Genomic DNA, 24,774 nt, shown 5'->3' on the forward strand with positions numbered 1-24,774 from the left:
TTGGGAAAAATGAGTCTAAATAAATTTGCTATAAGTAAACATGTAGAAACTACCGTGAAAATGCAGTCATTTATATTTGGTGAAACTAGCATGATTTGATTAGATTTTTCAGCCCTGACTGTGTGGTTTCAGGAATTCTTGCTTCTTTGTAAGAAAAGATGTAGGAAACAAAAGTAGGAGTAAACAGAGGAATTTAGATTAATTCAAATCTACGTGATTATTCGAAGCTCAATGTATGCACACAAAAATATTAACACAAGACTTCAAAAATATATTCTTAATAGATTTTGAGACAATTGTAAAAGGCCATCCTAGAAGTGAAAAACCAGTTTAAATCCAATTCTGCAGTAGTTAAACATCTGCTTCTAATTAGTTGATTTCAGATGATCTTGTAAAAGTGTATAAAGAAATTATCTTAATAGAAGTAAGATCGTTTAATGCCGGAAATTTTTTGTCTCCCAAAAGCAGTGCAGTTAATTAGGATTATTGGCAGTGGAATAAAAAAAAAATCAACCCAGATATTTAATTTAAACCTCCTTGCTTTTGTTTGTTTCCATATTGAACCTGTTCTACACGAGTTATGAAGAATGCTTCCTTTTCCTCTCAGCTTACCAGACTCTATTGCAATGTTCACATGCATCTTTAACCGTCTCTCTATAAAGCATTGCCAGACTGAACAAAAGGGATGTTTTATTTCCCAGCCAAAAGGTATTTTATTTTATTTTAATTTTTTTTAAGTTTTATTTATTTATTTGGAGAGAGAGAGAAAGAGCATGAGCAGGGGAGGGGCAGGGTTGGGGGGGGGGGGAAGAGAGAGAATCTCAAGCAGGCCCAGGCTTGAACTCACGGACCGTGAGATCATGACCTGAGTTGAAATCAAGTCAGATGCTTAACCGACTAAGCCGCCCAGGTGCCCCAAAAAGGCATTTTATTTTAAAGATAACTGAGAAAGTGTTTACCAACGGACTGTGAGCAGCTTTTTGCTAAATTTTAGAAATCAAAGAAGAGATGATCTCTACGTTGATGATTGCTATGGTCTGAATGTTTGTGCCTCTCCTCCCCAATTCATATGTTGAAAACCTAATACCCAAGGTGATGATATTATTAGGTGGGGCCTTTGGAAGGTGGTTAGGTCAAGAGGGTAGAGCCCTCATGAATGGCATTAGCATTCATGTAAAAGAGGCCCCAGAGAGCCCCTTGGCCTCTTCTACCTTCTACCTTCTACTTTCTACCTTCTACCTTCTACCTTCTACCTTCTACCTTCTACCTTCTACCTTCTAAGGACACCAGGAGAAGTTGGCAGGCTCCCTGCCTTCACCAGGAGTTGGCTGTGCTGCCACCTGATCTTGGACGTGTAGCCTCCAGAACTGTGAGAAACAGACGTCTGTTGTTTGTAAGCCACGCAGTCTATGGTACTTTGTTATAGCAGCTGGAATGGACTAAGACAATGATGTATGTGAGTCATAACATCCTTCTGTTTAAAAACCCCTTATTTTATAGAAGGAAAACTCTCTGACAAAGCACAACATACTTCAGTTTTGTTAGAGCAGAAACAACCTTCCTGTCAGGGTACTCCATATTCAAGATTTCGCCCTGCTATTTGGTTGATTTCCTCCTAAACCAGGCCTTGACACAGACTCGAGCTGCCCTGCACTCTGAGTAGTTTAATATCGGTTTCATTATTATTTAGGTAGGAGCAAGGGAATGGCTGCCATTGGGAAAAAAAACAATTTGTTATACTCACACATTCCAAGAAGGAGGGGGGCACGCCCCATGATGGGATGGGGGTGTGGTATATGCCCAATGGGAAGCCCTGGGGTGGGTGAGGAGGCTGAGGGAGAGAGAGAAAACTGTGGTCAAGTGCCTTTCTTGTGGTTTCCATGGGAAGGAATGGGAAAGGCAAAATGAGCAGGCTTAGGCTTGGTTAGTTTGAGTACTTTCAACAAGCTCTTGTGCATGGAGTCTGTCTCTAGCTATCTGTCACTTGACCGTGGAGTGATTAGGATAAATGAATAGTGGTTTGGTGTATGAAAGCCCAGTAAAGGATGTGGTGGGGGTTTGGGCTTTGAATTGGTTGGTTTGCATTTGAAAAGCATGCTCACCTGGTCCTGGACAGTCCTCCAGGATCGGCAAGGCCCAATGTCAAAGCATCAGACACAGAAAATAGAAGACATGGCTAATACACTGCCCTGGTGCAGAGTTCCCTCTCAGAGGAAGGCAAAGGGCTCACCAGAACTCAGTATACTTAAGGCCATGGAAAAGAAAATCTTTGCAGCTACTTCATTTCACTCTAGTTTATTGGCAGTAGCACCCACGTGATAATGAGAAAATTCACTATTCGATTTCACTTTCGGCCCAGCATAGGCTCTTAAATCATCAAAGGCAGTGCTTTTGCCATGGCCTGGGCTGCTTTCAGCCCTTTGTTGTCTTTTGTGCCAGACCCCACGTGCTCCCACGCAAGCTTCACTCAATACTGCCAGGTCCTGGGCAGATAGTCCACGTACTTTTCATCCGATGCCGTTGGTGACTGCTCTTCCTCTTCACCTTCCTCCCCGCTTTTCTCTCTGGTGGCATCCTCCTCCCCATCGTCCTCTCTTCCTTCTGTATCTTCTACCTTATCTCTGTCCTCTTCCAAGTTTATGTCCTTTACATGCTCCCAAGTGTGTGACTCCATGTGTACTAAAGTCCTCCACTTCTCCATCCTGTGGGCATCAGAGTAATACAGATCATTCAGGAGGAACTGGCAGTTCGCTTGTTTCAAATGTGCCCCCACAACAATAGAGCAACTCATGCTTCTTGGCCAGCATGGCAGTGGTGTAAGGACGTGGCTCTGTCAGAGGGCTGCTGGCTTCATCAGAACCGTCTTCCTCTGTCCTGGTGCCTGGGGCAGATCATTTGTTCAGTGCTAAGCATCACCCCATCCTCTGTGACCACCTTTTTGACCACATCCGGGGATTCCTGGGTGCTGGCTTCCCCACATTCCTGCTTGTTATCACTTTCAGGCTCTGCTTTTTTTTTTTTTTTTTTTTTTTTTGACTTGCCTATGTTTTTCTTCTCTGACCTAAGTCCCTTCAGCTGTCTTGCAAACCGGAGGCTCTTTGTGGTGTCACGGAAGTACAGGCCATCAAATAAGCCACCCTCCAGGGTTTCTCCCTCTTCCTGACTACAGACACCCCCCAAAAAGGAGTGTCTGATGATTCACAGCCACCAAAATGCTAAATCTAGCAGTGAGCTATATTCCCCAAGGGATAATCTGAGTCCACACCTATTTGCCTTTTTTTTTCTTCCTGAGAATTTAGTGGAACATATTTGAATGCAGGGTGTGTTTGGCCACCTTTATTGACTATTTCCAATAGCCTCCACAGATGATTGTCCTCCCCTGTGGAGTGGAGTCACAGACGTTTGGCAGCCCAATTTGGGTGTGGGCCCTGTACCTCATGGGACAGCTTGCTCCACATGAATGTGTCCGGGCTAAAGGTATGCATATCATAGTGATAGATGCGATCCCTTGTACCCTCATGGAAAACACCAAAAAGAATTAACTGTGTCTTCCAGGCTACTATCTGATACCCACTTTGACTTAAGGAACCTCTTATTGGTTTGACTTGCTCTCAGGCCTTGGTTACCAAATGAAGGACCCAACGATCTGTGTAGTGGATAGAGTCAATTCCTCTTTCTCCGGATGATCAGAGAACAACACATTCAATGCTGGTGAAGGTGGGGAACATGTGTTTCTACAGTCTGAGTCTTTGTAGCATCTCGTGTCTGAAAGTGGGCTATCAAAGCTTCAAGGTCTCCTCTTTCCCCAGCTCTTGGACATTTTCTTCTCCATCTTAGTGGCCTTTTCTCCTTCTTATCCATCATATGGGTCTCCCTAAGGAAGGAGCTGCATGTGTAGCCCGCCTGGAAGCAGATCTTCATGGGTGCAGTCCTGGTGATGCTTTTTTTTTTTTAAATGAACGTCTTTTAAAAAAAATTTTTTTTAATGTTTATTTATGAGAGAGAGACAGAGAGCAAGTGGGGAAGGGGTACAGTGGGGGGGGGGGGGAGAGAGAAAGGGAGACACAGAATCTGAAGCAGGCTCCAGGCTCTGAGCTGTCAGCACAGAGCCCAACGTGGGGCTCGAACTCACAAACCATGAGATCATGACCTGAGCCGAAGTTAGATGCTTAACCGACTGAGCCACCCAGGCGCCCCTAGTGATGCATTTTTAAAGACAAACTAGAAAATATCTCCCCCTGCCCCCCGCCCCAACCATAAGCATTTAACAGTTTCCTATTTTTCACTTTGTTTTGGACTTAAAATTGCCTCCAATGCTCCTCCGTTTGCCTCAGAATATACAAGAGGAAGCAACGTACGTGCTTATGTGGCTGTGTGTGTACATGTGTGTATATATGTATTATCCAAAGTGCAGTATTTATTCTATTGTCTGCATAATCTTTATAAATTTCCTCTCTGATGAACTGTGCATTTCTATAGGGTGAGCCTGCCTCTGTCATAATCATTCTGTGCAGTATCCACTAGCAGCATATGTCCCTAATCAAAAAGGCTGGTAACAATGCAGATAGCAATCTACCTTGGATTTGAAGAATAAATGAACTCAGACAAGACATTTTAGGTTCAAGATGTTGGATTTTAGGCCAGCATGAATTAACTTAAAACCATGAACTGCACCTTGACAGAAGACCTTTAACTATACATAATTACCCTGATAATCCCTGGTTTTTCCTCTGATACTTTCTCTCTCTAATATACATCCTGAAAGCTCTTTGGAAGGAAATCGCTAGGAACCCATTTGCTGGTGGTCACTAAAAGACTGTTGTCAGTCAATACAAATTTTGTTTTTCTTAGAAAATACCTAGATGTTCTGGGCTTCCTTGCTGCTGCTCTATTCATCCTTGTGATGACTGTCAATTTTTTTTTTAACTCAATCACTTCTACTCCACTGGTATTACTTCTGAAATAATCTATTTTGGCTGCTACTGCTGTTGCTATTTATCTCATAGAAGCCATGAGAATGCTATAAATTGCATAATGAAAACAAATAATTGGATTACATTGGAAAGCAAGTGGCTTTTCCCAATAAAGTGCTCTAATTTAATTATTCCATGCTTATCTCCAATTCCTTGTTTCCTGTTCCCATTCACTTTCACCAAATGAATCTCTCTTTTTGGTATGTATGTATTAACATTCTATCTCCATTTTTGTGACATCTGAATTTGGTAGCTGAAATATGTGTCTGAGATAAAGCTATTTCAACTCTACCTCATCACTCCAGGCTTAGGGGAGAGTTGTGTCCAACTAGCAATATAGAAGATAAATTGAGTTAGCCCTTCAGCGTTATATATATTCATGAGAAAACTTGGCTATTAAAGTACTGCACAGTTGTGTATACAGCCAAAAGATCTCTAGAAGAAACCTTGCTGAGTAAAAAGCTCATGTTCATCTTTCCCCTGGCTTTATTGAAGTATAATCGATAAATAAAAATTGTATACAGTGTCATGTGTTTTTTGTTTTATTTTTAAATATTTCTTTATTTTGAGAGAGAGACAGAGAGAGAGGGAGAGAGATTGAGTGCATGCATGTGAGCAGGAGAGCGGCAGAGAGGGAGAGGGAGAGAGAGAATCCCAAGCAGGCTCTGTACTGTCAGTGTAGAGCCCAACTCGGGGCTGGATCTCAGGAACTGTGAGATCATGACCTGAGCTGAAACCAAGAGTCAGATGCTGCTTAACCAACTGAGCCACCCATGACACCACTGTCATGTTTTGACATGCGTATTCATTATGAAGTGATGACCACAATCAAGCTAATTAACATATCCATCAGCTCACATAGTGAGTGATAAGAGCATTTAAGATCTACCCTCAGCAAATTTCAAGTACACAGTACAGTAATATTAGCTAAAATCAACAGGCTGCGCATTAGACCTCCAGAGCTCACTCATCCTGCGTAACTGAAACGTAGGGCGCACTCATTTTAATTTCAATAGATTATATTATTCATAACTTCCAATTTTCAGTTGCTTTTTTCCTATCTCATATTTCATTGATTACCACTCCCCTCACTCCAGTTTCAGGAATAAACTGCTGCCCTGTTGCTCATGTTTTCTAGCTAGATTGTCTGAACTATATCTCAAACTGATTGCCTACCATTTTTTCAAATACACTACCAGGATTAATCCCTAAATGTCTTAGATACCACTCTACCTCATTCTTATCTCTAAAAGTTTAAGCTTCCTAGCCATCCACTGTTATCCATATTCTCATCCCCATTCTGCTCTGTTCATCCTTTAATTTTTTTTTTTTTTAAGTTTATTTATTTGGGAGAGAGAGACAGATGAAGAGCAAGCAGGGAAGGGGCAGAGAGAAGGAGAGACAGAATCCCAAGCAGGCTCCGCACTGTCAATGCAGAGCATGATATGGGGCTCGAACTCACAAACCATGAGATCATGATCTGAGCTGAGATCAAGAGTTGGACCAACTGAGCTACCCAGGTGTGCCCATCCTTTAATTTGAATCAATTACCGCCTCACCCGCTCTGTCCTCCCAAACTCTTCTTCCATGCCCTCAGGAACTCATGGTTCATCATTTAGCAGACTCCCTTAGAAACTTGTCCTGGTCTCTGACTGCTCCTTTAAGTTCTCGCCTTGGTTAAAACAGCCTGCTCCTGGGGTTACTGATTCCTGTCAAGCTTTCCACAGAGAAGCCCATATTCCGCTAATCACGAACCGAGAGGGAGGTGTTGAGGTGGGTGCTTGCCTAATTGATTGCCCCATGCAACATCTGAATCATTTCTACTCCTTTCTCTATCAAAAACCAATTCACTTTTGAAATTTATCTTGCCAGGCCATTCCTTGGACATGCTTTCTTGTTGCTATCATATTCTAAACCTCCGTGTCATTTAGGACCATTACACCTTACAGTCTTCCTCTCTACCACTGCATCTATTGAACCATCCAACATCCTGAGCGTCTCACTTCCTTGACTTTCTCACTTCCAAGGATCATCCCCTATAATTGCACAGCCTCTGAAATCTTGATCTCAAGCATGTTGTATTCTGATAAGCACTCTTATCTTTCCATCTCGCTTCCTGTAGCCTCTCCATTCTAGCTGACAGTTCTTCCAGGTTAGGATCTCTAGTTTATTGACCCACCATTAAGTCATTCAGTTGCAAAATCCCTTTAGTTCCCTCACTCCATAATACTGTCCAGGTGAAAATCCAGCACTGTCTACACCAGACTCTGCCTTTTCTCCAAATAACACTTGAAGGAGAGGTCTTTCCCTTCCTGACTACTGTCGTTTACATTCTTTGCCTTTTTTCCTATTTTTTCCTATTCCTCCAATATTGTATGCTTTCAAGCTTAGCACTTTCCCAAACTACTCCCAGCTTTCACAACATGCCTTGAGGGGATTGGAATTCAGGTAGGTTGGTTAAAAGTCTCTTACTATAATTTTTTTAGTTTTGATTTAAATTCCAGTTAGCTAACATACAGTGTAATATTAGTCTCAGGTGTATAGTATAGTGATTCAACACTTCCATACAATATCTGGTGCTCATCACGACAGGTGCACTCCTCAATCCCCATCACCTGTTTAAACTGTCCCCCAGCTCCCCTCCTTTCTGAGGTGATCCCCATTCTTATTTTTTAATTTTGATCACTTAATTTTTAAAATCATAGTAACACACTGTTTTCTCTTACTGTAATTTAAAAAATCAAGTGATTAAAATTATGTCCAAAAAACCCATGACTCGTCGATAGGGAAAGAATAAGACAAAGTTAAGAAATATTCATGGATGGAATTTATGGGGTGTATTACCTATTCCCAAACGTAGCAGCTGCAGATAACAAAAATGTACTCTCTCACACAATTTCTGAGGGCCAGGAGTCTGGAAGCAGCTTAGCTGGGTGGTTGTGACTCAGCATATCTCAGAGGCTGCATCATCAGGATAGTCTTAACCAGGTGGACTGAAGTTTTGTTACAGAGAATTGGGAGGTAAACACTAGGAGGGAAGTGAAGGAAGATGTGTGGAGAAATCTAATCTGCTTTCCAGGCGCCTCCAGACTCTGTAACTGCACACCAGCAGGAGACCTAAAATCTTGTTTGTTTATGGGGACCCATCTCCAGGATCCCTTCAGCACAGAGCTTTCTCTCCATTTAGCATATGCCTACCTCTGAATCATGAAGATCCACAATCCTTTTTCTGTAGTTCTGAAGCCCCAAAGCTTTCAGATAGAAAGTTTGTTTTGTTTTGTTTTGTTTTTATTGTCCTTCTTATTTTATACCAATATTATATCAGCAATATGTATACCAATATCATGTTAGCAGTCAAAAGTAATGGCATATGTATTTTGGTATAAACTAAAGATAACAGAGAGATTAACGATAGGTAATTTTGAATGAAGAGAGAATTATACGATACGATTTTATAAGATTCCAAATGTAAAAGAAACAATAAGAGAGGAAACACAGTACCATCATAGTTTATTGAAACAGAAGCCCTGCATGAGCATTAGAATTGACCTAATTCAACATCCCCTCAAAATAGAAAGTTTTTAAATCTCATTTAGTGAGAAACCTGACTTGAACGGACCTGAGGCCGTTCATGTTTAAATTCATGTTTAAATCCCTCTAAATGTGTCTTTCCATACATTTTGCTGCAGAATATTAAGCATTTGGTTATGTAGGGCCACCCCAGACCTGATTAGGTATATGTGTACCACATCACCTTCCTAAAACTTGAAACATTCCAACACTAATGTATCTGGCCCCAAGTATTTAGGAAAAGGAGGCTGTAAACTCTTATAATGATGTGATTAACCATTATAAATGCTCTCATACATATTGTATCGTTCCTGCTTTACAGAAGATGCAGCCCAGACTCAGGGACTATCTGATTTTCTCTCATCTGTGGTCCCAGTTGCAGGCAGGGCAGACATTAGACTGAGATCATTTGGCTCCAGATTGTTCCACTGTGGCATAAACCCTGTTATACAGTGTTTGTTGCATAGATTATTAACAGGGACTCTGTCTTTTTTCTGCTAAGACTAAGTCCATGGTTGGCATTGCCCTTAGCATAGTGTTTTAAAAGGTAGAATTTATACCACAATTCTTTAAATTTTTTTTTTCTTTCAACGTTTTTTTTTTTTTTTTTTTTTTTTATTTTTGGGACAGAGAGAGACAGAGCATGAACGGGGGAGGGGCAGAGAGAGAGGGAGACACAGAATCGGAAACAGGCTCCAGGCTCCGAGCCATCAGCCCAGAGCCTGACGCGGGGCTCGAACTCACGGACCGCGAGATTGTGACCTGGCTGAAGTCGGACGCTTAACCGACTGCGCCACCCAGGCGCCCCTACCACAATTCTTTAAAAAGTCTAATTTAAAAGAAGTCACCAGGGGTTTGGGGGATAAATGAATCTCTAGTCCCGTTCCAGATCTGCAATTCACAGTCTCATTTACCTTGGGCAAGTCACTTGGTTTCTCAGTGCTTTGGTTTGCTTATCTATAAAAATGAGAGAAACCATCAAAATCTTTAAAAAGGGAGATTAGAACAAGTGAAGGAGAAAATATATACAGAGCGCACTGAACATACATTCACCCTGGTTATTGTAAGAGAAAAGCACCCCCACTGATGAATTCAGTAGATAAAAATTGAATTCCTAAAACAGGAAACCTGAGATCTATAATAATTTTCCTGTAGAAAGATTCATTGTTTTATGAGAATAAGTTTTTCAGTTGGTTTGTCTATCATTTTACTTGTTTTTGGTAGCATTGCCTGATTTAGGATCGTCATGGACAGCCTAGGAATTAACATCTTTGCAAGGATCCCAAGGTGGAGAGATTGTCATTTCGCCTATCTTCCCCACTTTCTCATCACCTTCTCTCACGCGCTTTCTTATCCTGCACTCACACTGAGGTGACTTCCAGAATCCCAGGAGAAATATAAAAGGAAGGGGAAGGGAAAGGTCAAAGTTAAGCAGAATGGAGAAGGAGGCTATGTTGGAGAAACAGCAGGGTCTCTGTCAGGTGCCATGCAGGACTGTCTGTTCACCATCCGTCACCCTCCACTGTGGACCCACAGTTCATCCGGGGCTGCTGCAGACACAGCCCTGTCTGTCCAGCAATACGGGTCAAGGGCACTTCCCTTGTTTTCACTGGGTCGTAACCTTAGCCAGCCCTCATTTCTCCTATTCTAGTTGGTAACTGGCATGGCCCGGGCACTTTATTCCACTTAGAACATGGAAAACCACTCTATCTTTGAAGGTGTACTTCCCAATTGTTTTTGAGTCGCCAATGTCTAGGGCACTTGGGACCTCAGAGCATGAGAGCCATTTCCAGGTTTGTTGTCAACCTCACCCCAAACAGTACTCTCTTTCTGCCCTCCCTCACCCTAGGCCGGCGCTTCTTCCACTGGACTCTTTGTCTCCTGTGCCAAATCTTCTTTTTTTGTCAGAATCCTCTTTCCTCTTTGCTCAGTGTATCCCTGAACAGTGGGAGGGGGGGGGGGGAGAGATGGGAAGGGAGAGGGGGAGGGAGAGGGTGAGAGAGAGAGAAGGAAAAGTGAGCGAGAAATTCCAGGCTTTGTGATTTACTAAGGATTTTTGTCAAAGATGAAAGTATCAAAATGTACCAGACAGAAATGGAAAATGGTGCTTTAAAGTAGGAACACATGTTTTGCTTTAGAAAAGTAAAAATTGCAAAGGATTGTTTTCTTCTATTGTATTCTCTCCCCTTTTCCTGATTTTTACTTGGAGGCAACACAAAATAAAAGGGATGGGATCTATTCCTCTACTATGCTATGCACTCTATTACCTTTCTAAAACATGAAAAATCCAGAATTCCAAAGCAAATCTGACCCCAGATATTTGGGACAAGTACCTTCACTGCCACCATCCACTCCAGACTTGATTCTAATCACCTCCTAACTGGTCTCCTTCCTTCCACCCTTGCTGCCCCTTAGTTTATTCTGAATGCTACACCTAGAGCGACAGTTAAAATCTAAGTCAATTCAAACTACTCCTCTGCTCAAAACCCTCCAATAAATCCTCCTTTCAGTGGCCCACAGAGGCCTCCATGACCTGCCCCTTGCCATGCTGACATCACCCTGCTGGCTTCCTTGCTGTTCCCTGAACAGGCCTGGGATGTACATTGTACTCCTGCCTCAGGGCCTTTGCACTTGCTCTTTCCTTCAGATTACTGAAGTCAAGCTCCCTCATATAGGTCAGTCTTTACTCACATGGTACCTTCTAAGCGAAACTTCCGCTGACGATCTTTTCTAAAATTACGTTTTCCTCCAATATTTCCTTACCCGTCCTCTTTAGCAGTTAAGATTTATCCTAGGGGTAAAAGTGTTTTGTTTTGGTTTTTTCCCTCTTTGGACATCAAGAAAACTTGCCTTGAATATCTTTGAACTGTAGTCTGAAATTATTGCCTCCTAAGAGTTTTAAGTGGTACTCTCATTCATCTTTAAGAGTCAGTGCTAAAGTACTGATACCATGCTCTTACACGTGAACTCATATCTCAAGGTTAAAAGTAAAATGAATGAACTTCTTTGTTTTAAAATTCTTTTCTAGGATCTTTGTCAGTTATTCTGCATCTCAGTGTTCAGGAGAAATCCATTTGTAATCACTTCTCATTTATCCAACAGGGTGGACTAAGCGCCCAAGCTTTTGTTCGTGTGGAAATAGAGGATGTGAATGATAACGCACCTGTCTTTAACCCATCAACCTACGTGATGAGCATTAGCGGCCAGACCCAGCCAGGCACCGAGATCATCAATGTTCTTGCCACTGACAGAGATTCTGGGATATATGGAACAGTGACTTATGAACTCATTCCCGGAGACCTGTCGTCCCTTTTCACCATTGACTCCACTACAGGTATGTGATCTTGCAACAGTTTTCCTCTGAAATCAGTAGCTTCTGCGTAACAGCCAGAAAGTTGGCAAAATTTTTATTTTGCATGGAGTAGCAATTTCCCATTTCTCCTTCCTTGCTAACCTCTTGCAACCACCATTCCACTCTTTGATTTTATGACTCTGACTATTTTAGAGACCTCGTGTAAGTGGAATAATGCAGTATTTGTGCTTCTGTTACTGGCTTCGTTCACTCAACATTTATTAGCAGGGATGCTGCAGGGCTCATTTCACCTTCCAGAAGGCAGTAAGGTATATTGTAAAGATCTGAGACTTCGTGGTTAGATGAGACCTGGGTGGGAGTTCAAGCCTTGTTTCCTACTGGTCTTATGATCTTTCTTGGCCTCAGTCTCTTTACTTTAAAAGAAGTGCTCTTGGGGTGCGTGGGTGGCTCAGTCAGATAAGTGCTGACTTCGGCTCAGGTCGTGATCTCACAGTTCATGAGTTCAAGCCCCATGTTGGGCTCTGTGCTGACAGCTCAGAGCCTGGAGCCTGCTTCTGATCCTGTGTCTCCTCTCTCTGCCCCTCCCCCATTCACGCTCTGTTTCTCTCAAAAATAAAATAAACATTAGAAAAAAAATTTTAAAGTAGTGCTCTTAATCCCTATGTGGCAAGGTTTTCTGAGTATTAAAGGTAGTCAATTATGAGAAACAGCTGGCCAATAGTATTTATTTTGCAAATGTTCATTTACTCTGTTCATATGATCTTGCCATGTATGGATGATTTCCATCATTTCAGTGTATTAACAGATAATATTAGTACAAAGAGCATTGCATGGACATCCAAAGTAGATCCCTTTCTTCTACTAGGCCTGGCATTCCCTAGTATCTTTGGGTCTTAGCTTCCATGTTGTTAAAATGGTACCTAAAGCTCCATTTAGTTCCCTAATATGGTAATTGCACCTGCCAGACAAGTACAGTGGGTAAACTGAATCTTCTAGAAATAATCAAAATACAGGAGGTTATCATTCCCTTCTTAATGGTTTATTGTTAAAGTAATGTTTGAAATATTTGATTACAAGAAAATAGGAAATTTCAAGTACACTGTATTACATTGTAATACTTCTCAGATAGTAGAGATATTCTGGTCCTGAAATGATGCAGCAAAAAAACAAAAACAAAAAAAACCCCGTTTTTTTCTTTTACATTTTTCCTTCTTTTATATTTTTTAAATTTAATCTTACCTTATTGTAGTAAGAACACTTAACATGGGTTCTGCCCTCTTAACAGACTTTTAAGTATACAATGCATTATTGTTGTTGACTCTAGGCACAGCATATCGCAAATCTCTAGAACTTACTCATCTTGCTTCACTGAAACTTTATGCCCATGGAGTAGCAATTTCCCATTTCTCCTTCCTTGCTAACCTCTTGCAACCACCATTCCACTCTTTGATTTTATGACTCTGACTATTTTAGAGACCTCGTGTAAGTGGAATAATGCAGTATTTGTGCTTCTGTTACTGGCTTCGTTCACTCAACATAATGTCTTCCAGGCTCATCCATGTTTTTGCATATTGCAGGATTTCCTTCTGTTTCAAGACTGAATAATATTCCATCGTATGCATATACCCACATTTTCTTCATCCATCCATCTATGGATAGACATTTAGGTTGTTTCCACAACTTGGCTGTTGTGAACAGTACTTCAGTGCTCATGGAAGTGCAGATATCTCTTTGAGATTACATTTCCTCTTCTTCTTTTTTTTAATGTTCATTTATTTATTTTGAGAGAGAGCGAGCAAGCAGCAGAGGGGAGTAGAGAGAGAAGGAAAGAGAGAATCCCAAGCAGGCTCTGCACTGTCAGGGCAGAGCCTGATGTGGGGCTCAATCTCACGAATTGTGAGATCATGACCTGAGCCGAAATCAAAGAGTTGGACACTTAACTGACTGAGCCACCCAGGCACCCCGAGTTTATATTTCTTCTTAAAGCACCTGACCGGAGCATGAGTAGAATATGTTTCTGTTGTGATGATGGTAATGTCAGGTGCTACAGTAGGCATTTTCTGTAGATGGTCTTTATTGGAGCTTCACAATCCCCTTTGCAACAACCAGATTCATTAGCAACAAACAGTAATTTACACAGGAAATCATCTACCAAGTGAGCTTGGCTTCTCACCCAGGCCTGGTAAGGGGAGAGTCATTAATTCTTGTTTGGAAGGTGTACTTGCATCCGGTGTGTGTGACTGGCTGAGGGATTAGTTGTTTTTTACAATGGCAGTCTCTTTTTTTTTTAATATTTTTTTTTTAACATTTATTCATTTCTTGAGAGACAGAGAGAGACAGAGCATGAGTGAGGGAGGGACAGAGAGAGAGGGAGACACAGAATCTGAAGCAACCACCAGGCTCTGAACTGAGAGCACAGAGCCTGACGCGGGGCTCGAACTCACAAACTGTGAGATTGTGACCTGAGCCGAAGTTGGATGCTTAACCGACTGAGCCACCCAGGTGCCCCTACAATGGCAGCCTTAATAAGGTAGAACTTTCCTCGCTCAAAATAATACACTGACATGGATCCTTTAACATTTCAAAGATCAGAAGAAAATACCTTTTTTTTTTTTTCTTTGGGAAATTGCTTATCTTGGCTTTTTCAAAATTCATCTGAACTGCTTGTCAAATTGTCAGGCCCTCTAGGACACTAGCATTGCCAAAAATATATAGGTCAGCCAGTAATCAGGGCACAGGATCTAAAAACATTTAGTAGATTGTTTTTAAAAGACATCAACATACTCCTCGTCTAGTTTCCCCTGGAAGGTCTTGAAGAATGAGCTGTACTGTGTTCTGTTTTTAGAAGAGATCTCTTGTTGCTGCACTGGCTTCAGTAAGCCACAGGCTTCCATTCCTGGCACAGGCTATAAGACAAATGCCATTGTTAATCAAGGAGAACGCTTTACGTGGGTCATTATCTAGGGAAGTATCATGGTATTTTTTTTTATAAAGCAAAGACCAAATTCGTAATGGAAGTAGCCTTGGGTTATTATTGTTGGCAGTTTTGATGCCGGTTCATTTAGGTTGAAGATGTTTTTCTAACAGTGCTTAGAATTGGGTTGCACTTAATCACAATTCATGAGAAATTCATGAGGCCTGGTAATGCTTTACTTTAACCTTTAGAAGAGAATTAAACAGCATCACAACTAGCTAAGGGGAAAAGTTGCTTAGTGAACAGGCAGTCTTTAATTTGAACAGCCGAATTCAAGTTCATCTGTTGGGTGACCGCAACTCTGAATACATTTTCTATACTGTACATAATAGTTAGGCTTCTAGGCCATGCCATAAAAGCTAATTTAATTGTCAGTGTCCTTAAAAAGTGGAACAAGGATCTGTGTTGGAATATGGTTTTCCGCTTCTGCATCTGTTTTTTGGTTGTAACCTATAAAAAGTTGGACTTTCTTGCTTTTGCCATTAGGTCTGTCTTTACAGAAGCTGCCAGTTTAAATACAGGGTCAAGGGATTGCTTCTATCAATATATATTTGTAGAATGAATGAATAAATGACATCTAAAAATCACTGAAAAGTGATTTATTTAAATCCTGATTACATATTCTTAAGAAACTTCAAGGGAGTGTCATTGATAACACAGGGCAAAACTTTGCTTAAAATCCAATTTCCCCGGGGTGCCTGGGTGGCTCAGTCGGTTAGGCGTCCGACTTCGGCTCAGGTCACGATCTCATGGTCCGTGAGTTCGAGCCCCGCGTCGGGCTCCGGGCTGATGGCTCGGAGCCTGGAGCCTGCTTTCGATTCTGTGTCTCCCTCTCTCTCTGCCCCTCCCCTGTTCATGCTCTGTCTCTCTCTGTCTCAAAAATAAATAAACGTTAAAAAAAATTAAAAAAAAAAAAATCCTCTTTCCCCATCACAGTGTGGTAGGTAATGCTGTGGCCTCCAATCCAAATTCTTTCCAATCTCTCTGTGCTAGCTAGCACTTTTCTAGATGTATATGCTAACTATACTAAATATATTTGTATTTATATGTAGTTATATATAGCGTTACATACTTATATAGATGGCTAGCTGTATAGTTTTGCATTATATGAGAAAGAATTGGAAAATTGATGAGCTAATTTCTACATTGTCACCTCTTCCTGAATCACTCTAAAAATCTCTCTTAGACATCCATTCATTTGCTCATGGTTGATGCTTCCTCTATCAGACATGCTATTTTATAAGCTTCCACGCTTTGTGCTATAGGCTCATGTTTTTCTGAAGACAAGAGGTTTTCCATTGATCTGTTTGTACCACAACCAAGACTCATGCTTTAAAAATAGAGCTCTTTGACTTTCTGTGTTCATCTGGTAAGAAAAATGTTTTGGAGAAAACTGGAAGGGGATGTGGTGATGTCATGGCTGTTTTCTCTTGTGGGTTTATCTTCCTGTTCTGTTTCTGGTTTTCTAAGTTTGTTGTTGGTTCAAAGCACATTTTTGTAAAACGTGCTTCGGCACCAGGAGAGAGATAGTGAGCTGAGCCTTCATTTCTCTTACTCTCCGTTAGCTGGGTTCCTTTGATGTGGGCACGAGTCAGACCACACTGTTTTGAGTTTTAAAAGAAGGAAACACAAGAGTCATATTTATTAATAGCTCTTTTTATGTCTTTAATCCCATTTAATGAATTGTATGTTGATTTTTTTCCTACATTGTTTGAAGTGTTCTCTTTAGTAGCATGAAAAGAGTAGTGCTTTAGCTTTTGTGTTTGTCCTGTTTATTTAGTAACCTTACACTGAAGCAAACGTTACTGCTAATTCAGATTATTTTAAGGTGTCAGACTGAAAACATTTGTGTTGCTCGTTTACAGCAGTCCAACGGCCTCTTTGCTAGGGTTACCTTCGGTTAAATTCTTCAGGTTTACCTCTTTTTATAGAAGCAAGTCAATGATGTAAAGAAAAGTCAGTTAAAGTTCTAAAGAGTGTAGCTCATCTGTTCAAGGGAGAAAATGGAAGTAAGTTCATCCTCCCAAGACATATTTATTCACGGGGTGCCTGGGTGGCTCCCTCGGTTAAATTTCCGGCTCTTGGTTTTGGCTCAGCTCATGATCTCATGGTTCATGAGTTCAAGCCTGGTATCAGGCTCTGTGGTGACAGTGTGAGGCCTGCTTGGGATTCTCTCTCTCTCTCTCTCTCTCTCTCTCTCTCTCTGCCCCTCCCCCACTTGCATGTGCCCGAATTTTCTCTTTCTCTCAAAATAAGTAAACATTTCCAAAAAAAAAAAAAATTAAAAAAAGACATATTTATTCAATACCTATTATGTGCTAGGCACTGTTTTAAGTATTTGGGATACATTGGTGAGTGAGAGAGATGAAAATTCTTGTTCTCATAGAGCTTACAACAAAAGCTTATGTTGCCCTGCCTATTGTCTGTTCTATGTTTAGTTGTGGTGTATACAAAATCCTAGTTTAGCATTACAGAAGAACAAGTAATTAAAAGGGTAACTGAGAGACTGAAACTGCCACACAAAGGCAGCCATGTCTCTGTGTTTGGTTGCAATCTTTTGTTTGTACAGGGTGTGTGGATTTTAATATAGACTGTAAGTAATGTAACACAGACTCTGCTTTTCTTTATTTCAAGGGCAAATCTTTTTCTAATGTGAGTGTTAGGCTCACATTTCATATCATGTAATGATTCTCATAATTCTTCATGATTGCCACTTTCCTACATTTAGAACATTCTGATGTGTAGCTAATAAATGAAAACCACATCTCATTTCATAAGGGATGTGAACCTACCCATGCTAAAAAAAAATGACTTCCTTTTATTTGCAAGACAGAGACTAAAATTAATCACGAACACCAAATCAGTGTGTGTTTCTTTTGTGGGAAACAAAAGCACATTGGAGAGTTTTCCTATTAATTTTTCTAGTATAAGATCACAGACTGGTTGGGGATGGAAGAGACTTTCTGATTCAGCTCCCTTATTTATTTAGCAGAGGAAGAAATTGAGGCTGAAAGGGATTCAGTGACTTGCCTGAGGATACACAGTTGGTATATGGCAGAATTGCATGTAAACCCTCTCTTGGACCCATCATCGGTTCCCGTTTTGGTCTGTCTCAGATGATAACACCTTTTAATATCTTTTCTGTACATTGCCTATATAAGCCTTACATCAACTTATGGCATAAGCAAAACAGAGGCTTTTGTGCCCATCTGCAAATTAAGAGAATAAAGACCTTAAGAGTCTTAGCGACTTGCTGAGGGACGTAGTCACAAACCTGACACTTGAATTTACTTCTCAGACTTACATTTCAAGGCTCTTTCCATTATTATGCCTTTTATCCCCCTTTTAAACTAAACTCAAAGCTAAGATAAATATAAGTTTCATTGTCTCAACTAAATAAGATAGGAATATGATCTCTCTCTGTGACTTCTTGTATAAGTCTATTTGAAATGCCAAATTACCTCTTGATTTATTTGCTCTTGTCAACTGAATGCATAGAATTCCGTGACATCTTCTAAAATGGGTATGTTTTCCTTAAAAATCCTTATATTGTCGATATGAGACAAAATTTTCAGTCCGTTCCATGCCTTTCAGCCACTACAACTTAGTAACCCCAGTGTGTGTGAAATAAATAGTATAATGTCACCTATTCACTGAATAAGTTTCTATATTCTCACAAAGTGAATATAGGGAAGACATCATAAATACTAATGACCAATAAGAAATTGGTATTGACATCCCATAGTTTTTGGTTTGTCTCTGTTTTTGGGAAAACTACACTTGCAGACTCCATGTTTGGTAATGGTCATGATTTTGTGCTTGTTTTCATTTTTAGCTATCTCATACCTTACAAGTTTAGCAATGACCCCCCCAGCTTATTTTCTAACTATGAATGACCACCTTGGTTGAGGATCTCATCTTTTTCAGGAGATTGGGTAATGACAGTCAGTATTGCTTCATTAACAGAATTATATGTATATTAGATTTTAATTAAGAGAGGACTTTTGTCTTTAAGTTCTTTAATTAGTCTATCAATTAAAATATTTCATCCCAACACTTTCCTCTATTTAAATAAGAAGTGACAAGGTAAAGAACATAGACAAACATTATTGCACATTATAATTGGTAAGTACAAATCCAAGCACTGGATAATTCAAGCATAAAATAACCAGTGCTCATTAATATCCAGTAAATGAATCAATGTCTGGTTTTTTAAAATTTTTTTAAAAGTTTCTTTATTTTTGAGAGACAGAGACACAGATAGAGTGCAAGCCGGGGAGGGCAGAGAGAGAGGGAGACACAGAATCTGAAGCAGGCTCTAGGCTCTGAGCTGTCAGCACAGAGCTCAATGCAGGGCTCGAACCCACAAATTGTGGGATCATGACCTGAGCTAAAGTCAGACGCTCGACAGACTGAGCCACCCAGACGCCCCTCAATGTCTATTTTTTTAAAGTTAAAGTTTGTCTCCTGCACTGCTGGTTAATAATAATTTGCAAGTGTCATGAAAAAAGAGAGCTAAGTAATTGCTGTACTTTAAAATATGAAAATACAATGCCATAAATTCTAAGCTGAAAACATAGGCAAAAAGAGACATTCATTTTATTGACCGTTTTGTTATTTATTACATATATATGCATATTTATAAGTAATATATGTTATAGAGCTGTATATAATTAACTGTTGGCCCTCCCTTTTAATATACACCTCCATTTATTTAAAATTGTTGGATTCAAGGGGTGCCAGGTGGCTCAGTCAGTTAAGCATCTGACTTTGGCTAGGTCATGATCTTGGGGTTCATGAGTTTGAGCCCCGCATCGGGCTCGCTTTTGTCAGTGTAGGGGCCTGATTCAGATGTTCTCCCTCCCCTCCCCTGTGCGCATTGCACTCTCTCTCTCAAAAATAAATAATATAAAAAAATAATAAAAAATAAAATTGTTGGATTCATGTAAATAGGTTTTCTTGAGCCTCTTTATATTCAAGTGCTAAAAAAAGTGAATGTTTTGAAACATTCAGCATGTAGAAGGACAAACTTAATCCTAATACTTCTCTCTTCTAAGTGGTCAGCATTAGTTCAAAGAAACTCACTAGCTTCTTCCTGGTCTTTAATACGAATTGCTTCACTACGCAAGATTGGCTTTGAAGGTAAAAATAAATAGTAACTGCTCAAAAGAGGCCTAATAAAATTCATACGTAGAGACATAAAATAGCCTTTGTTCAAATATAAAGACATATTTGGTCATTTTACTCCCCTGCCTTAAATATTCTAGTGACTTTCCATGGCTCTTTGGCTGAAGGCCAGATCTTTGTTATAGTCTACCGGGGCTTTCATGATCTGCTCTGCTTTCCGCTGTGGCCTCAGCTCCAATAACTCTTTTCATCTCTGTGCTTGTTCCTTCTATCAACTACCACTTCTCCTCCTCCTCCTACCCTTATCATCAGACTTACATGAAGCAAGCTCATTCTACTGATGCATCAAGCCGAGTGCCAATTCAACTATCAGGCTGTAGTAGAAACCATAACATCATAGGAACTGAACACTGGAGGCTTCATGTCCAGCCTAACTTTTCTGTCGGGACAGACCGTGGAAAAAACAAAATCGTATCTTAAAAAGTTTATAAATGGGCACTGATTTTTAAAGAAGAGAATGAGAGGGGCGCCTGGGTGGCTCAGTTGGTTAAGCCTCCGACTTTGGCTCGGGTCATGATCTCGCGGTTTGTGAGTTCAAGCCCCGCATCGGACTCTGTGCTGACAGCTCAGAGTCTGGAGCCTGCTTCGGATTCTGTGTCTCCCTCTCTCTCTGCCCCTCCCCTTCTTGTTCTCTCTCTGTCTCTCAAAAAAAAAAAAAAAAAAAAGAATAAACATTAAAACTGTTTTTAAAAAAATAAGTAAACACTAAAAAAATAGAGAATGAAATAATCTTAATGTTTAGGGGTACCAGGGTTTAAATAACCTGATGGATCTTTCCCATAATAAAGCTACCCTTGCCAGTAGAACAAAAATATGACAGCTTGCTGACTTAACAGCACTGTGCTTTCCTCTGCTTTTCGTTGAGAGTGAAATGAAAAGTCTGAAAAAAAAAATAGGAAAGTCTATTTGCTAATAGTATCTCTTCCTTTCTGTGGCCTGGACCTGGATGTGTACCTATTATTTGCCTCTCTTTTTTCTGCTTTTCCTGGACTCATCAGCTACCCTTTGGGTTATCATATTTTTGAAAAAAACACTTTCACACTTCAGGGACAATCAAGTTTACAGGCCCTATAGTCCCATCATCCCTTTATGGTAATTTAGCATTAGCCTCCATGCAATCAAAATGTTAAGGGCAAACTCCATGTATCGATCACAGTAATGACTGTAAAGAGTGTAGGCCCTCAGAAGAAAGCTCTGGAAAATCTAGAGTATTCAAGAAAGGGATTAAGGACCATAGAACTTGAGATGAATGTCACAGGATAGCTCACATTTGGTCAAGCAAGAGGGAAGAATGAATAGTGATTCAGGAGAAGCAAACAATATACATGAAGACATTAAGATGGGAATTAGTAAACATTTGCAACCAGAAATTAAAATGTAGGTTTGGGGGGTGCCTGGGTGGCTCAGTCGGTTGAGCGTCTGACTTCAGCTCAGGTCATGATCTCACGGTCTGTGAGTTTGAGCCCCGTGTCGGGCTCTATGCTGACAGCTCGGAGCCTGGAGCCTGTTTCAGATTCCGTGTCTCCCTCTCTCTCTGCCCTTCCCCCGCTCATGCTCTGTCTCTCTCTCTGTCAAAAATAAATAAAACATTAAAAATTTAAAAAAATAAAAATAAAATGTAGGTTTGGGCTGAGATATATATAGAGATAGAGATATAGTAAATTCCCCATTGAGTGAGGATACTAGACTTAATGTAAGATTTATAAAGGAGATCTCTGGAAACAAATTTTATTATTCTGAACTTCACTCACATTGTCAAAGGTAATAAAGGTGGATAGAGAGTTGATAGTTTGCAGAGAACTGCTCTTGACTTGTGAGTTCTCCTCCGGTGAGACACCTACACCTTACTGACCACTTAGAGAACTTAGTATGTGTTCCTTCAGTTTGGTGCTAGCAGACTCAAGTCAGACTCTCACATCAGAAATCTAGTAGCGCCTGGGTGGCTCAGTTGGTTGGGCGTTGGACTTCAGCTCAGGTCACGATCTCGTGGTCCGTGAGTTCGAGCCCCGCGTCGGGCTCTGGGCTGATGGCTCAGAGCCTGGAGCCTGCTTCTGATTCTGTGTCTCCCTCTCTCTCTCTGCCCCTCCCCCGTTCATGCTCTGTCTCTCTCCGTCTCAAAAATAAGTAAACGTTAAAAAAAAAAAAAAAAAGGAAATCTAAAGAGGGAGTGTCTAACAATGGAATAAAGAAGAGGTTTCCAGGGCACCTGGGTGGCTCAGTCAGTTAAGCATCCAACTTTGGCTCAGGTCATGATCTCACAGTTCATGAGTTCAAGCCCCACGTCAGGCTCTGTGCTGACAGCTCAGAGCCTGGAGCCTGCCTTGGATTCTGTGTCTCCCTCTCTCTCTGCACCTCCCCCATGCACGCTCTCTCTCTCTCTCTCTCTCTCAAAAATAAACTTTAAAAAAATTAAAAAAATAAAAGAAGAGGTTTCCGAATGGAGACAAACTCTAGGAGTTTATAGGGGCAAAGAGTACTTAATGGTCTCTCCTGGATGTGGGTCATTTGTGAGGGAGAGAGCCGACAACCTGGGTGTAGAATCATTTCAGATGCTGCCCAGAAAGGGCCAGCAGGAGGAGTTTTGAACATTTCTAGCTTTGTAGGCATCAAAGAAGCAAGCAGTAAAGTGACCTGTCTAAAGAGAGATGTGCTCACCTCGGTTAAGGCAGCTTCAGATTGGAGGTTTGAAGCTTTCTCCAAAAAAACAATGACAGCATCCATAAGAGAAAGTGGCTTTTAAACAGCTGCCCAGCCAAAGAGTGCCACCCCAATAGTGCCTGTCAAGTCAGAATGTTCCTGCTCCTCTCTCCTTCCCTCTTTTCCCCTTCCTTCCATCCTAGATGGTCAGGAACTCACACTGTTAGCAAGATGAGGGAGAAGAGCTAGATGGGGAAATTACTTCTGACTTGCAGCCTGTGTCCCGCCTGAAATTTGAATCCAGTTTTGAGTTTTGATTATTAATGGACCTTCATATTCAAATTATTAAATTGAGATGGTTTTGTGACTTAAACTAACAAAGAATGAAATACCTAGGAATAAACTTAACCAAGGAGGTAAAAAGACTTGTACCCTAAAAATGGTTGGATACTAATGAAGGAAACTGAAGATGACACAAACAAATGGAAAGGTATTCCATGCTCATGGATTGGAAGAATTAATATTGTCAAATGTCCGTAGTACCCAAAGCAACCTATAGATTTGATGCAATTCCTATCAAGACCCCAACAGCATTTTTCACAAAACTAGAACAAATAATTTACTGCAATTTGTATGGAACAAAAGAAAGAATTTTAACGGGTTGACAGTGACTGTGGAAATTATAGGAGCCTCCTTAATTTTCACTTAGATGCAGGGGAAGAACAGTGAGCCATATGAAATAAATTTGAATAGGAGAAAAAAAGTGGCTCTATGATTGCACCCCATGAGCTGTTTTCATCGCCATACTTGTTACATATTTATGGCAGTAGGAGATCATCATGTCTGGAGAGATGGGCTACAGAATGACAGAAAGCTACACTGAGTGAGGTCACTTATGAAGCACTTTAAAAGCATGACGGAGAAGTTCAAACTTGATTTTTGTAGGGAATAAGGAATGACATGAGGATTTTGAGCCTTAGACCATCATGGTGGTATTTAAGGAAAATCACCCTGGGAGTGTTGTGCTAAGTGGACTTGATTCCTGTTGAGAGGTCTTCTGGCTTGTAGACAGTTGCCTCCTCTCATTATTCTAACATGTTGGAGAGAGAGTGAGTTCTCTCCAGTCCTATAAGATCAGGCTCCACCCCTATGACCTGATTTAACCTTAATTACTACTCCAAATGCAGTCATATTGGGGATTAGGACTTCAACATATGAATATTTAGGGGACACAAGTCCATAGCACATATGCTCATTAAAGCCATAGGAATGTAAGGGGCACCTGAGTGGCTCAGTTGGTTGAGCGACCGACTTCAGCTCAGGTCATGATCTCGCAGGTTGTGGGTTCGAGCCCCACGTCGCGCTCTGTGCTGACAGCTCAGAGCCTTGAGTCAGCTTCAGATTCTGTGTCTCCCTCTCTCTCTCTCTGTCCCTCCTCTACTCACACTCTGTCTCTTTCTCTCAAAAGTAAATAATAAAAAACATTAAAAAAAATAAAAACTATAGGAAGGTAAGAAGCAGGTAATGAGCTGTGCCATAGTCTCAACCCATAGAAGATATTCTCTCTTTATAGTTGTTCAGATCCTTCCATGTTTTCCAACATGCATATTTTTCTCTGTGCGTGTGTGGGGGGGTGCGGTACATATAAAGTATGTGTTAGTGTTTATGGTTATATTTTACATATTGCTCTGTAATCTAACATTCTCAGCAGTACTTCATGGATTTTTCACAGTGGAGAATATTTTAAAAATATTTATGCAGTACGAAATCTTTTTAACACAGTGAATTGATACTATAGATTGATTTTTACAATTTTTTTCCATATAAAATGTAGCATGTAAAATCTTTCTACATGAAAACATGTATATATATATTTTAGATGCTACACTAATATTCTATTGTATTAATATACACATTGTATTGAACCATTCATTCTTTCCTTATGCTGTCTCTTTAAGGGTGAGGATTCAGTTTCCTCTCACCCTCCCAGCTCTCCCAGAGCCTGCTGATTTTTTTTAAAATTCCAAGTTTTAAGTCTCGGTTGTAAGAATGCAGACTTGGCCTCCTCTGGTTTTCAAAACCAAATGTTATGGGGATTGTCCTCCCCATGTGGGTTCCCC

General features: G+C 40.6%; 1 protein-coding gene across 1 annotated transcript in view; it reads left to right on the forward strand.

Moving 5' to 3' along the window:
• The window catches only part of DCHS2 (dachsous cadherin-related 2), a 243,217-nt gene that overhangs the window by 123,445 nt on the left and 94,998 nt on the right, over positions 1 to 24,774 (forward strand). The window contains exon 3 of the mRNA XM_042983735.1: positions 11,646 to 11,877. Coding sequence (XP_042839669.1) covers positions 11,646 to 11,877 — 232 coding nt within the window. The remainder of the gene's footprint in view (positions 1 to 11,645; positions 11,878 to 24,774) is intronic.

The sequence above is a fragment of the Panthera tigris genome, chromosome B1, assembly GCF_018350195.1.
Source record: "Panthera tigris isolate Pti1 chromosome B1, P.tigris_Pti1_mat1.1, whole genome shotgun sequence".
Classification (NCBI taxonomy): domain Eukaryota; kingdom Metazoa; phylum Chordata; class Mammalia; order Carnivora; family Felidae; genus Panthera; species Panthera tigris.